Consider the following 16019-nt stretch of genomic DNA (forward strand, 5'->3'; position numbering starts at 1 on the left):
GGGATTCTTGATGTACTTGTACTACGTATTTACTTTAAACCAAAAAAAGTTTGAGCCGACGTGAAATTGTTCGCAAAATGAGGTAGAATTAGGGCCCAATATAAAATTAGGTTGAATAGCGAGGAGGTGGAGAAAATCACGAATTCCTGTTGCGAGTAAAACTTGCAGTGAGGCTTCTCTTCCCTTCCCTCTTCTCTCGAATTCCTTGTTGAAATTATATCAAACCTAAAGCAATCTTATGCAATTATTATTATCAAATTTCTGTTTTTCATTACTCTAGTAATTTGAGCCCCTGCCATGGAAGATGACGACGAGTTCGGAGATCTCTACACAGACGTCCTCAGTTCCTTCCCTTCATCGTCATCTTCCCTCCCGCCGCCGGCGCCCGCGCCGACTCCGACTCCGACTCCGACTCCGGCGTTACAACCTCAACTTCCCCCTCCCTCCCGTCCGATTGATCTCAATCTTGAATCAGAAGACGCAGATGATATTCCCAATTCAAATTACTCCCATATGAAGCAGCAGCTTGATGCTCATGACAATGATAATGAAGATTCCCAGCGTGTTGATAAGTCCGAAGAGAATACGGGTCTAGAAGATTCCAATAATTCTGCCGCCGCCGCCGGAACTAGGGTTTTGCTGACTGCCGATGTCAACGACCAACAACTAGTAGATGATGTAGAGGTAGAAGATGTAGATGCGTTTCAGAATCAATTGGACAAAGACCATAACTTTGCTATCGGAGATTTTGGGCCAGAACCCGTGATACCTGCATCATCTGCTGCTGGTGGTGGTGATGAGTGGGACAGTGACAGCGATAGTGAGGATGATTTGCAAATTGTGCTGAATGATGCTCGCCACGCTCCTCCGCCGCCCAATGCTATGATAGTTGGGAGCGATGATGAGGATGAAGATGGTGACCCACTTGTCATTCTAGCTGATGATGACGATGCTGCTGGAGTTGTTCAACCTGTGGAGGACCAAGATTGGGGAGACGAGGCCGGACAATCTTCTCAAGGCAAAGAGACTACTGATGCTTCCAAACTTAATGCTAATGCAGGACTTTCAACTGCTCCCAAAGTTGGTTATAGCAATTATGGTTATCACCCTTTTCATTCTCAGTTTAAGGTCAGTTTATATGGGGTTTCTGTTACATCCATCACACATTTTTATTGTAATTCTATTCATTGTATAGTCTAATTATGCCTTTATAAGATTCAGATTGAGATTAGATTAGATTACACAAGATGAATACTTCCTGTATGTGTTTATATATGTCAGTGATATAAAATTACCATCAATTTCCTCATTTTTTTTTTCTGAAGTGTTTAGTTATCGCTACCCCCAAATTATTATGGTTTCGCACTTTACTTTTATGTAAAAAGAGATCGGATGTAGGTTTAAATCAAGTGCCTGCTCTACGGCTTACTCTACCCTGAATCTTACAGTAGTAAGAATTCTTTTGTTCTATTCTGTAATAAGGTCTGATTCTATTCAGGACATAACTGTGACTGATATTCCAGAAGATCCAGAAATACTATAATCCTTTATCTGGTTTGGTTTGGTTTGCTGTATACTTTCCAATTCAAGACTCAGAGTTCGGATTGGCCACGAACTGCATTCTGACTCCACTACTTGCTGGATAAGCTCTTGCTCATATAGTACTTTGTGAACTTTATGGAGTATATCCTCTTGTCCTTTCTGTAGTCAGTCAGAAGACTTTTGCAATACATACAAATATACTTGACTATAATATAAGCACCTCATTTAAATGGATGCCAGTATTTATTGTACAGGGAAGAGATTCTGGTTGGTACTGTTCCAGATAAGTCATTGTCTATTTACGAAACACTTGGAGCATGTTGAATGCAATTTTTCCATTCTGCTACTTTGAATTCTCTTTTGACAATGGATCCTCCAGTATTGTAGACAAGGGCAAAAGACTACTGTGAGATTTATATGCTTTGAGGACGGGATTAGACTGATGCATAGGAAAGGCATTGTTATTCAGAAAACATGTTACCATGATATGCAATTGGGGAATAATGCTGATACTCTGGGATTCTCCTGCTCATAACACCTTGGTGGTTCTAATTGTGTTAAAAAAAAACCTGAAAGCAAGCCAAGAACTGACCTAAGAACCTGAAAGCAAGCCAAGAACTGACCTAAGAAATTTGATTCAAGTCGTAGTTGGGTAAAGACAGTATTTGTTCCCTTGGCTCTGTGCTGACTTCATATTCATATTAAACTTTTACTTTTTTGACTTGATAAGGTTATGAAATTTGTCATGTGATAAGTGTTTGGCGTATTTGTCATACTACTTAGTGGGTTACGTCTCCTTGTTTTACCAGATTTTAAAGCATACCTATGTTATGAGGTTTTTCAGTCAGACCCGTATGATTGCTTGCTTGTTGTCCTGCATATTCTATTTTTGTTTTTGATCAATTCATCTATAATATGTCCTTACATTCTCAATTTGGTTAAAATTATGCTTTCTCTTGAGAGGGGCAAAAGGGTAAAAAACGCAACTATACGATGAGTCTATGCAATTTTTATTTGTGTTTGTCTTCATTTTTATACTGAATAAGTCATCTGGCTGATTTTGCAGTATATAAGACCTGGTGCAGCACCTCTGCCTGGAGGACCTTCCGTTGGTTCAGGTGGAGCCCCTGGCCAAGTTCGCCCCCCAGTCAGTATAAGCACTATGGCTGGTCGTGGAAGGGGTGATTGGAGGCCACCTGGAATGAAAGGTCCTCCAGTGCAGAAGGGTTTTCATACGGGCTTTTGGGGCAGCAATGTGCCTGGACGTGGTTTGGAATTCACTCTTCCGTCTCACAAGTGAGTTTGCAACTGTGTTGTCTCTTTTCTGTTTTGCTAGATGATATTTTGCTGGGTTACTTTGTTTGAGATAAGTTTGGACAAAATTATCCACTCCCCTTAATATTGCAACAGCTATCATTTTAGGAAGTTTCACAAATATTACAACCATTACCATATATGCACATTCTTTCTCTCTATCTCTCTCCTCATCACATGGATCTCTATCTTTATTACTCCGTATCTCTCTCCTTATCTTAAATTTTGTGTCGTCCTCCTTTGTTCCAATAAGGAAGTATATTTTCAGACGAAATTAGACAAACCAAACATCTGGACCCCCTTATAAGAACGAGAGATTGTTATATATACTCGGGTGTATGGTGCTAAGATTTGCCCATGAGTATTTTCCTTTGGAGCCAAGATTTGCGTTGTTGCAACTTACAAGGAGTACTTTATGTAGATTATCTTTTTGCATTTCAAAGACTTTTTTTAGGATATTGTTACGCAATTTGATTAAATATCAAGGTGAGTGAGTGTGAGATAAGTAGGATAAAGTAAGAGAGAATTTAAAAAGGTGGTTTGTGTAAGAAAAAGGCGTATAAAGAAAGAGAGTGTGAAAATATTTGATTATTGTGAGGTTGAAAGGGTGACACCCTGCTGTATGTCGAGTGTCCAGTGTCTGAACCTCCGACAGGACACCCAAATTTAGAGTGACCTTATATGAAATTTTATAAAATCTGGGGTGTCGAAGGATCCGTTACCGTGTCGGACACGGCATCCAAATCTGAGTTCGTGCAATATAGGGTGAGATTGTAAAAGGGGTAAGCCAAAATAGGATAAAGCAAATTGGGTAGAACAAAAGAGAACAAAATAAAATGGTAAGTGATTAAAACAGAAAAGGAGGAGGGGGGGGGGGGGGGGGCAGTACATAATAATTCTTGTTTATGCTTTTTTTTTTTTTTTTTTTGGTCAAGATTTTCTTTTTCATCCGTCCAATTTTAATGACACTTCCTTATATGGCACGGATTGATGAACCCACTATTTTTTTGTTACTTCTCTATTCCCAATATCAAAAGTCCTCCACCGTATCTTATTCTACTTTTCCCTTTAGCGTTTCCCATCTCATCTAGTTTTCTGTTAAATTATAGAAGATCGACCAATAGCAATTTACCAAATAAATTTATGTGCAAAGCTTGGTGTGACAATTGATTTGGGGTATAGGGATTAGCATCAGTTCCAGCTCTACTCTCATCAACCTACACAATATCATCCACAAACAGCAAACATCATATTGTATCTTCTTAAGACCTTGTTACTATATGTCTTACTCTAAATAAGTTAGACTCTGTACATCTTTCTCCCCCTGTTATACCCCGTCTTTTGTCTCATTAGTTGGCTAACTTCTATGGAAGATTGTCCCTACGTATACCCACAATAATTATACTTGTATTCTATGTTCTGTCACCCTCTTCTATAATCTAATTATATAACTCATAAGCTTTATCCCTCTATAGTTTGAAGTTTGAACGGTCTTGTGCGACGCCTTCATTTTTTAAAATATAGGTACCGAAGTGATTTTCCTCCAATCGCTAGGGCATCTTGTTTGTCCTCCAATTTTATGTAAAAGATTTGTCAACCCATCAATACCAACCTTTCCAAGTCATCTCAGTATTTCAATAGGAATACCATCTGAGGCAATTGCTTTCCTTACTTTCATTCTCTTCAATGCCTTCTCCACCTTTATTTTTGTGAATCTTTTGCATAGTATTCCTGGTCCTCTGTAGAAATTTCTTGTAACCCTCACCTGACTTCCACTAAACTACCTGAAGAATTGCCTCTATCTATCCTTAATCTCATCGACTCATCATCATCCTGGCTGAGAATTTTTACAGGAAGTAACACCCACTTGGTTCCCAATTAATTTTAACTGGCATAATGCAGATATTTTTTTCTCATGTAAGCAAAAGAAAAAGAACAATTAAAATAAATTAAAATTAACATGGGATATCTGATGGCCAAGTTGATCATTATGTCGTTTCTGATCCTATTAGTGGGGCCAGCATCTTATCCTCTGAAAGTTTCTATTTTAAACTGCATGCCTTAAACATTCCAACAACATTAAGCATCTTCCTCTCTTTGATTTCTCCAAAGTCTCACTTGAAGCTGATGATGCTTGCTCTATTTTGTATTCAATTCTGCCTTTTGCTTTCTTTTATATTTTGTATTTGATTGCATGGCTAGAGAGTTTATTGTCATACATTGGCCAATTGTGCTTCATATTGATGAACCCTTGTATCATCTACCATGCTAAGTAGATGTTTCGTTTTCTTTATTTATGATTTGGTTCAACCTTCTGGCCCTTCTACCAGGTCGAGGTGTTATGTGCCTTTGTCATCAATACTTCCTTTTGACCCCTCCTCTCCCAGAGTCCCAGTTAAAACTGAGGGTGGCAATTCTAACTTCTTGTCAAGATGTCATGGCACTGCCTATTTTTCTAGGCAGTGACGTGCTATGCTAGTTGTGGACAAAACTTTATGACAATCCCCTGTGGAAAGTAGTGAATCGTCAATCAAGAAGGCTGATGGAAGTATGGAACTCCAGTATGCTCTGCCTTTTCTTTGTTCACACTATTTTGGAAGGCAGGGGGAAAATAATTTAGCTTTATTTTATATTAAAAACAAGAAATGTTTCTTGCTTTGAGCTGGGTTGACAGTCATTGACCCCATTGTTGTAACCTTTTTTTTTTATTCTTCCTCCCTCCACCCGTGAATTTTCTTCACACTTTCATTTTCAGCTGTCCCAAAATTTTCTTCATACTTCAAAATTTCTCTCTTCAGCACATCAAAATTTTTTCTCTTCCCATCCACTTTTTTTTTTTTTTTATTTTTTTTTTATTTTTTATATTTATTTATTTTTTATTTTTTAATATTGCTTTTAGGCCCTGTTCAGTTCACCTTATTTCTATTTATTTCAGGAGTTATAAGTTCAGATAAGATAAGTTCAGGAAAAAGTTCAGATACGTTCAGATAAGTTGTGATAAGGGTTAATCCGGGCTGCCCAAGTTTAATTTATAACTAAAATAAGTTCTAATAAGGGCTAATAAGTTCAGATTAGTTCAGATAAGTTCAGATCAGTAAAAATCAGGTGAATAGGACGCACTCTTAATTTTTGTGTCAACCCAAGTGCTAAGAAAATTAGGGGCAGATAGAGTATGAGCTTATGGTATGGATGTGCTGTCATTGCTTTGGTTCTACACTTTTGTGTATTGGACTGGATGAAAATTTTATTGTCTGCACTTTTATTTGAGAAAAATTTATAAGATATGTACTGCTGCTATGAAGAGATCTCTTTCTCTGTCTAGTTTTTGATGAAAAAGTTTTTCACTTCTCAGTGGCTAACTTTTATTTATTGTCTTATTTATTTTGTCAAGAAATCATGCTGTGGTACTTTTTCTCCCTATTGAAAAATATTGTTTATCAATAATATTTGGGGAGCAAGGTGATGATTATATTGCTCTCTAATTGGAAAGTAAGTGTGAACTATCCTTAGGTATACCCGATATTACAAAGGCAGTACAGTAGAAAACTCCGTTATACTTTGTTTGATTATTTGACTTGTAGCAGAAGAAGTTCCAGGAATTTTATAGTTCTACTGTGATGGCAGGGAATTTCTGGTGAATGAAATGTGTAATGTATTGTAGCTTATAGAGAAATGCACCCTCAGTTCATAAAATCTTAGCTAATAGCCTATAATCAACAAAAACTATTTTGACTTTGGATCTAATTCTCGTTGTGCCATTTGCTGATGTTTCTACAGGACTGTCTTTGATGTTGACATTGATAGCTTTGAGGAAAAACCTTGGAAATATACTGGTGTAGATGTATCTGATTTTTTCAATTTTGGCTTGAACGAGGAGAGCTGGAAAGAATATTGCAAGCAGTTGGTGTGTGGATCTTGTTCTTTACTCCTACTCTTTCCTTTTCTTTCTTTTTTTTTTTCTTATTAGATTATTTGGCCTTTTTGGATGATTAGTCAAGATTCTTGGATGTAATGGAAATTTAACCCATAAGTTCAGCTGTATTTAAGAAGCATGAAATGAATTTAGCTCTTGATCCAATGTTATTGAGACTAAGATTATAGTGGTCAAAAGAGGGTTTGTTATTAAATTGGTTTTTGTTTCTCCAGGAACAACTGCGCTTGGAGTCTACTATGCAAAGCAAAATTCGTGTATACGAGAGTGGTCGTACGGAACAGGTAAATTACTTTTGATCCTAAAATATACTTGCAATGAAATGCGTTGAAAGCTTATGTTTTTTGTTTGTTGAAATCAGGAGTATGATCCTGATATGCCCCCAGAACTTGCAGCAGCAGCTGGTATTCATGACTCGGCTGAAAATGTGGATACTGTGAAAGTTGATGGTGGACAAGGTGACCTGGCTAAAGGATCTGCTCGTGTGCGGCCTCCATTGGTAAGTTCTGCTAGTTTCCTGTTACATTTACCATGCATTGCATAGATGAGCTCAGTGGTTATCTTATTTCTTCTCTCAGCCAACTGGCAGAGCCATACAAGTGGAAACTGGCAATGGCGAGCGCCTGCCCTCTGTTGATACTCGGCCACCACGCATTCGCGATTCAGATGCAGTCATTGAGGTAAATAGTTGTACTAAGCACTGGATTTCTCACCGTGTGGTCAGTATTGATGAAATGGTGCTTGGGCAAATAGATTGTTTTGCAGGATTCTATTGAAGATGAATCTGCTGGTAATGATGATGGAGAGCATCCAGATAGTGATTCAGCTAGAGAGGATGACCAGGTAGTTGTAGTTGATGAGGATGGTCCTGAGTGTGGGGATGGATTTTTTGACAGTTATCCACGGGGAAGTGATGATATTAAGGAAGATGATTCTCGGAAAAAGAATCCTATCATAAATGCTCACGCTCATATAGAGGACGTGGCCAGGTTGTCACCTCAAAGAGCTCCAAGTGATCACCATCCTGGCTCAAGAGATCATGCTTCTGAAAATATTGGCTCACCATATGAAGAGAGGTATCAATTGGATGCTATTACTTCTTAGTTATGCATTTTCTCTTCATTTTCATCTATCATCCTGGTTGTTACCGTACTCCCTCTGTTTTTGTAAGTGCATCACTTTGACCGGCACCATCATTATCTTTTATAATCCATTAGTAAAATATAAAAAGTTGATATTATGAAACAATGTGTTGTGACTAATCTAATAACATTTCCCTATCTTCTCTTTTAAAAAGTATGAGAAAACACTTATGAATATTGTGAGAACTATTATATCTTTAAAATGTTTGTTTACCTATATGCCCTTATTGATATGATGTTAATTGCCTCTAAGCTTTTTCCTGTATGATTTAAAAATTTAACACTTAAGAATAGTGTTTGGACAATTATACCTTATAAAATGTCTATTTACTTAATTGCCCTCAATACCCTCATTAATGTTAATTTTTTTTTTACCTTCTAAGAATAGTGTGTGTAGTGTGGACATTTATACCTAAAAATATTTGTTTACATATTTTCACTCATTATGTTGTCAATTGAAAGAACTCCCCAAACATGACTAGATATGGCGTGCTCATCGCGCGCGTTAGTCACCCTAGTTATATAATAAAAATCACATATATATATTTTATTAATAATACTTAGACAAAGTTAGTATATAAATAGTGCAAAAGTCAAAGTGGTGTTCCTTAAAAAAAAAAAAAAAGAGTTAGTACAATAAATGTTCAAACATTCATGTCAAAGCTACTCCCACATCCTAATTTATGTGGCTAATATAACTAAAACCATACAGGGCCATATGTTGCCATACCGTTTCCTCCAAGACTGTCAGGGTGCTTACTATCTTGGTATAAATTGGATATGGAAGGCTCCAGTGTAATATTATCTTCTTACTGAGGAGGAATGTAATGATGTTTCACTACTGTTGTTAAACTTGGTATTATATGACTCAGATCTAATTGCTGTCTAAATTAAACCTGATGGTGTTCTATTGTGGCTGAGGCCTTTTTTGCTGTATAAACAGGTCTTTGAATCACTCTCATTTTCGATACTTGTCTTAATATGTCATAACTTGTGCTGATGCTATGCCTCTTGAAGTGATATATTGAGCCCATGAGTGTTGCAATATATAGGTCGACAAGTTTCAATCCTGTGCAGTTTTTTGATGGTTTGGGTAGATAGATGGCTTATTAAGTATCCATGATCAACTTCTTTTGGCTATATCCTACCTCCATGGGAGAGTCAAATCCCACTGCCTCCTTGGAAGAAATATTCTGAAATTATGAATCACTATACGGTTACATAAATAACTGTGTGTTCTTTTTTTTTTTTTTTTTTTTTTTTTTTTTTTTTTTTTTTTTTGGTTTCAAAAAATGAAATAATTATGTTTTTATGTTAATATGAACCGTACAAATCCTTTGTTTGTGTATTGTTTATGGTTACTGATATACTTCTCATCAGGTGGACCAAGGAAAAGGCACGTGAGAGATCTCCTCATATGTCTTCTGGAGAGAGTGCATTGGATAGAAGATCTCTTGATTATCAAAGGGAAGATTCTATCGAAAGCATGGAAGGTAAGCACAGTCCCAAATCGTTCTCTGCCACTCCCTTGGAAGATGCTCGAGAAGGAAGTTCAGAAAGGAAAGCTGCTGCAGTGGAAAATAGTACAGCTGATATAGATTCTGGAAAAAGAAAAGATGACTCTAATGTGATTGCTTCTAGAAATACCTCAAAGGAAAAACATAATCTAAGTCACGCAAAGCAACTAAAACTAAGTTCTCAAGTTGAGCCACAAGAAAATAATGAACTTGATGAAGTGGGCGACTTTAAGGCTTCCAGAAGTAGTGACAACAGTAAGGCAACTGGAAGCAGCAGAGATCATCAAAAGTGGCGTGAGGGTGTTGATGAAGAAGTTGTGCAAAATGGGCGCTCCACCTACCCAGGTGATGTCAAGCGGAATCATGGTGAAGGTGGACATGATTCGCGGAGAAAAGATCGTGAGGGGAGAGTGGAGATGGAAAGAAATTACATTTTAGCAAAAGGAAGGGAGGAATATTATTCTCATCGAGAGTGGGATCCTCTTGCAGTCAACCATTTCCATGCAAGATCAGAAAGTAGTGACCGGAGGAAAGAGAGGGATCTCTCCGAAGCTGGCTGGCAACGACGAGATGAAGATCCACATGGACGGAGGATTAGAGCTGAAGATGCTAGGAAGCAGGAGCGTGCTGATGAAATGGTATCTAGGCGTAGGAGTAAGGCCAGGGAAGTTGATAGAAGCGACAAAGATGAATATCTTCATTCAAGAAAAGTTTTGGATAATGGTATTTGGAGAGGTTATCATGACAAAGATGTAGGATTTCGTTACAGGGAGAAGGATGATGTTTCAAAAAGTCGACACGAGATCTTGGATGATCATCACAGTAAGAGACGGAAAGATGATGAGCATGCAAGAAGGGATCACGTTGAAAAAGATGACCACTTGCTTTCTCACAGAGACAGCAGCAGTACTCGTCGAAAGCGAGAAAGAGACGGGATCCTAAGTTTACGGAAGCGAGAAGATCAACCAAGGATTAGAGACAACATGGATGATCATCATTTGGTTAGGCTTAAGGATGATGTTTGGGTACAGAGGGAGAGGGAAAGGGAGAGGGCTGAGCAGCAAAGAGATAGAGACGAATGGTATCGGGCTAAACAGTCTTATGAGGAAACTTTGTCCAGAAGGGAGAGAGAAGATGGAAGAGCTCCTATCAGAAGCAGTAGGAATGTAGAAGAAAAGATATGGGCTGGCCATTCTCGTGGAGAGGAGTACAAGGGTCACGATAAAGATACAGGAAGGCATGGTGAACAGCTTAAGAGGAGGGAGAGAGTTGAAGAAGAGCCTAGTTTGCAACACAGAGGAGGTGAGGATGTTTATGCACGTGGAAATCAATTTGTTAGTGAGGGGAAAAGATCAAGGCAAGAGAGGTCCAGTGCTAGAAATAATCGTGCCATTGATTCTTCAGAAAGCCTGAGGTTGCATGAGAAAAAGCACAAAGAAAATGTCAAAAGGAGTAGAGAATCTGAAGGCCACAATACTTCAGGGTCATCCAAGAGATATCAGGGAGATAAAGGCTTAGCAAATGAGATGGTACGTTCTATATAATTCCCTAATTTTTTGTTTCTCATTTACGCAGATCCACCATATTTAAATTGACAGAATCTAAATTTAGGCTCCTTATAGGGAATAGATTCTTGTTGTAGTTGTGGAAAAGGGTTTGCTGTAATGTGATGCAACTCTGCAAGATGCAAATGAAAATTGTTCGTTGACCTTATCAGGCAAATTTATTGAGTCAGTGCTTGTTGGGCAGGCAGAGAGTAGCATGCTGTTACTATTCCCTGGATGAAGTAAATTTTTTTTGTTCTGCTTAATTCATTTTCATCTATTTGAACTTATAATTCAGGCGGTATTTGGTTTCGCTTCAGGTATGGGTTGGAACTATCTAATTCATACCACATGTTTTGTAACTTTTTGTTTATGCCATGCAATTAGCATAACTGATACTTGTAGTGCCTATGATATGGGTTTTTCAAACCTTGAGGAAGAAGGGTACTCGTCCAAATCTCAACCCATGTAATCAACATAAAAATCATTCAACGTTTTGAACCGTCACCTCCTATACAACCAACTTGATGATTGTTATTGACCACCACAATCCTTTGGTTTTTAGCAAGATCAACTATCAAAGTTATATGCTTCACCTAATTTTGGATATTGAGGACAAAGAGAGGATGATGTAGAGGTGGGGGAGAGGGATGTGGTTAAAAGTGGTGGGGGGAAAAGGTGGTGGGGGAAAGGGATGTGGTTAAGGAGATGGGGGAAGAAGGTGTGTGTGTGGGGGGGAAGAGGGGGGGGGGGGGGGGTGGAGAGGGATGTGGTTAAAGGTGTGGGGGAAATGGATGTGGTTAAGGAGGTTAGGGAGAGGGATGTGGTAAAGGAGGTGGGGGAGAAAAGATGTTGGGGAGAGGGATGTGGTTAAGGAGGTTAAGATGTTAAAAATGAGGGAGGGGTTAAAGAGGAGGAGGACTGGGATGCGGTTGAGATGGGGGATTGGAAGATGGGAAGTAGGTTCTGACGATGGTTGATTCACACTCGTTGGTTTTACTCTTGGCTTAATACCTGATACTAGGAAGCAAATCAAGCAGTCTTTTATTGATGTTTTTTTAACAAGGTTGGTTTTTATCTTCCTAACTGCCACTGAGAGGTAGAATTGTCTGATGATTTGAGTAGTTAATATAAGAGGTAAAAATAAATGTCACGCGTGACCATCGAATATTCCATAACTTATAGCTTGGGATTTACAGCAGCTTTTGGTGTAATGCTCCCTAAATACCTGCTTTATGAAAGCTTTGTTTCAGCAGTCGCATCTGGCTTTCTATTTTGCTTCAAAACCTTGAAATTGCTCATGTGATGAAAAGTATTGCATCTTTTTTTATTTTTTAATCCTGCTTGAGAAGAGTTGTTTACTATATATATATATATATATATATATATATATATATATTAACTTCCTTTCATGTCTATGTGAAGTCTACCTTTTTTCAATATACGATTTGCGTTTGGTAGGCTGATATGAAGGGCAGGAGTGAACAATCTATGGTTGAGCATGATACCTCATTGCACAATCTTACTGGAGAGGTAGGAGGAGATGTTTCCTCCGATGATGAGCTGCATGATTCAAAGAGAGGGCGGTCCAAGCTAGAACGCTGGACAAGTCACAAGGATAGGGATTATGATCTCTACTCAAAGTCATCATCTTCGAAGAATAAGGAAATTAGCAAGAATAAAAATACTAGCTCTGGATCATCTTTTGGTGTTCAGGATGAGATTGCCAAGAAGGTTGAGGCTCACGATAGTATTCAGCCTTTGGCTGGAGGAAAAGAGGGTGGAGGTTCAGAGGGGAAGGATGGAGATGAAAGAGCATTGGATGGTCGCCACCTGGATACAGTTGAGAAATTGAAGAGGCGGAGTGAACGTTTCAAGCTTCCATTGACAAGTGAGAAGGATCCATTGGCAATTAAGAAGATGGAGAGTGAACCTTTACCCTCCTCTCAAAATGATACTCCTGCAAATGCTGAAGTCAAACATGAGCGGCCACCCAGGAAAAGGAGATGGATTAGCAGCTAAAAGCATGAATATACAACATTCATTTGCTGTTCACTTGGCCTTATTTCTGGCTTGCCTTCTGGTAGGCCAGAGAGCTTATCCAGAAATGTGAAGATCCCATATGTAATGGCTTCAAACTTACCAAGATGTAGCATTTACAAGTTGGGACAATGTACAATCCAAGTTAATTGGGATTTATTTTGTGCCAATGGTACCACTGTATGCTTTTCTAATTGTAATGTGTAAATCCTGAATGTAAAACTGAAATCTGAATCTGTCATTGATGATGTTGGTGGCACAGCTTGTGTATGGTGCTTCCAATTAATGATACCGTTTGTGGACTGTTGATCCAATGAAAGATCAATTGCTGGAAAGGACCGCCAGTTGATCGAAAGGACTTCATGCAGGGCTTCGACATGAATGGATTGCAGGATTGGAAGCCAGTAGCAGTGACGGCCACTGTTACAGAACGGGTCTTAAAAGCTGAAAGTTCTGCTTGTTTTTGAAGCAGAATACTTCTCACTTGACGGTTGTGAGATTTCTTTTCTGTACTTTAATGTATTTCTGACTTAGTTCACGCCCAGAGTAAACATTTAGTCTTATATCTTTGCTTGTTAGATTACCATAGTACACATTCGGAAGTTTCTTATACAGTGGAGAATACGAGTTTACTGCAAATGAACAGTAAAATGTTTTTGTAAGGTAGTGTATCCCTCTTATAGACTTGTAGTCATGTAGGTATTCAAGTGATTTTCTTATAACATATGCCCAAAATCTTAGACGCTGTAATAACATATACATACATTGATATATAAGAAGGCATTGTCTTAGTTTATATCTCCTCTGTTCTTTTTACTTGATCCACTTTGACTTTTATGCTATTTACCACTCCTTATTTGACCATCTTTTGTGAATAAATATATAAAGGGAAATATATTCATGTAGGATCTTTTTAAATTTGTCTCAATAAGTACTATCATAATATATATACTCTTAGAAGTTAGTTGTGAGAATTATAACTATTGATTGTTAAAATTTTACATTGATAGCGTAATAATCAAAACAAGTCAAGTAAAAAAAAAAAAAAAAAAAGAGGAATTACAAATCTTGGCCACCATATTAATAAACAAAGAAATATACTAAAACCTCAACTTTGGTCACCATATTAGTCCATCATTTCACCAAAATGCAAGCAAAACTCAAAACAATGAAGATTGTTTAAACTCGGTAAAAATCAAGTGAGGATAACAGGATCATCATTATTTCACATGCGACAATCATATGTACTTGTCAAAAAAAAAAAAAAAAAAAAAAAAAAAAACAAAAAAAAATCATATGTACGTGATAGGGAAATGCACACATGTAATTATCAAATACTCCCTCCTTTTCTTTTTTTTGAAACCACCTCCTTTTCTAATTGTTAGTCCCATATTTTAATTTGGGCGTTTAAAAAATACCTACCCATAATAAATAGTTCCTCTGTTTCTTTATAATTACAACACTTCCTAAAATGAAAATATGACAATAATTGCAAATATGCAACACACCATAGAAGGAAGGTTTTTATGGTAAAGATTGTATTATTACCCTTATTTAAAGCACATGACCCACTTGATTATACTCTTAACAACCTATTAACCTTATTTTAAGTGTATTATATCATGTGAGATCCACTTTTCTTAAATATCGTGATAAAGTATGTGTTGGAACTATAAGGGTATGTTCACTTCAGTCTAATTTCAGTTCAATTCAGTTCAGCTCCGATTAGTTCAGTTCAGTTCAGCTCTAATATGTTCAGTTTCAGTTTAGTTCAGCTCAGCTCCTAATTTCCTTCTCTCATAAAATATCATTTAAGCTCTATTCAGTTCAGTTAAGTTCAGTTCAGTTCAGTAAATGTGAACATGCCATAAAGAAATGGAGGAATATATTTCATATTTAATTTAACTTTTTTTCTTCTAAGGGCCCGTTCTGATTTGAACAGAACTGAACTGAATATTTTATGAGAGAAGGAAATTAAAAACTGAACTGAACTGAACTGAACTTATTGGAGCTGAGTTGAACTGAAAATAAGCTGAAGAGAACAGACCCTAATTTAACCCATATTAAATACTCCCTCCGTTTTTTATTACATGCCTATTTCTCATTTTGCACGAGAATTAAGAAAGTTATAGATTCTTTAAAACTAATAATTGGGAGTATAAATATGTATGTGGGGTTTGAGAGAGAAAGAAAAGTGGTTGGGAATTAGGAGATCGAGAGAAAGTATTGAGAATTGAAGTTAAAGTACAAAAAAGAAAAAGAAAAAGGATGACAAATCATCAAAAAGAGAATAATATAATATTGTAAAAAAGTACAACATATAAATAGAAACAGATATTTAATTTTGATGACCCAAAAAAGGAATACAGACATGTAATAAAAGGACGGAGGAAGTATATTCAAAGCTGGTAATTTTGCAAATTAAAGGCATATTAGTTAATAAAATTTCAAAAGAATTCTGATAGGTTAAATTAATTGATAATGATTGATGATGGCATGACTCTACGTAAGGAAATCCCTCACTTGAATGATGCAATTTTGGCTGATACTTTCCCAAAAAAAAAAAAAAAAAAAATTAAAAAATTTAAATAAGTCAAAACTAATTATGAGCTGTTTTTGTACTTTAATGTTAGATTTAAAATATTCTTCTTTTCTTATTGTACGTGATTGATTCCATAATAGAATTATCATATGAAAATGGAGGGAGTATCAACTACTGAGATAGAAAACTTTAATTTTGATATGAATCATTTTTATCTAATGCATGTAGTAAATGTGCAGAAAAATTGTTTCATTCCATATATTAAAAGACATTCAATTTTTTACCCTTTTTGTGTAGTTTTTTTGGTCTAATACAAGTATACAACCTTATGCCATGAAATTTTAAACTAATAGTTAATTCCTAAAACATAGTAACTATTTCTTAATTACTTTGTCTCTTCCACTTCCATTCATATTCCTCTGTATGCTTGGAATTATTCACTTCATT

At 37.0% G+C, this 16019-nt stretch overlaps 1 protein-coding gene across 1 annotated transcript; it reads left to right on the forward strand.

Moving 5' to 3' along the window:
• Positions 1 to 88: 88 nt before the first annotated feature.
• On the forward strand, positions 89 to 13826 carry LOC145579729 (FIP1[V]-like protein). Its single transcript, XM_081636965.1, has 9 exons — positions 89 to 1128; positions 2609 to 2838; positions 6634 to 6760; positions 7003 to 7071; positions 7149 to 7286; positions 7366 to 7467; positions 7541 to 7863; positions 9310 to 10975; positions 12452 to 13826. The coding sequence occupies exons 1-9, from the start codon at positions 298 to 300 to the stop codon at positions 13010 to 13012; spliced, it is 4047 nt and encodes a 1348-aa protein (XP_081493091.1). The 5' UTR covers positions 89 to 297; the 3' UTR covers positions 13013 to 13826.
• Positions 13827 to 16019: the final 2193 nt, after the last annotated feature.

This window comes from Chenopodium album, chromosome 14, assembly GCF_948465745.1.
Source record: "Chenopodium album chromosome 14, dcCheAlbu1.1, whole genome shotgun sequence".
Taxonomy (NCBI): Eukaryota; Viridiplantae; Streptophyta; class Magnoliopsida; order Caryophyllales; family Amaranthaceae; genus Chenopodium; species Chenopodium album.

Coding starts and splice junctions, on each gene's coding strand:
- LOC145579729 (XM_081636965.1), top strand. CDS start 298: ATGGAAGATGACGACGAGTTCGGAGATCTCTACACAGACGTCCTCAGT. Junction 7,072..7,148: donor AGAGTGGTCGTACGGAACAG/GTAAATTACTTT, acceptor TGTTGAAATCAG/GAGTATGATCCTGATATGCC. Junction 7,287..7,365: donor CTCGTGTGCGGCCTCCATTG/GTAAGTTCTGCT, acceptor TTCTTCTCTCAG/CCAACTGGCAGAGCCATACA.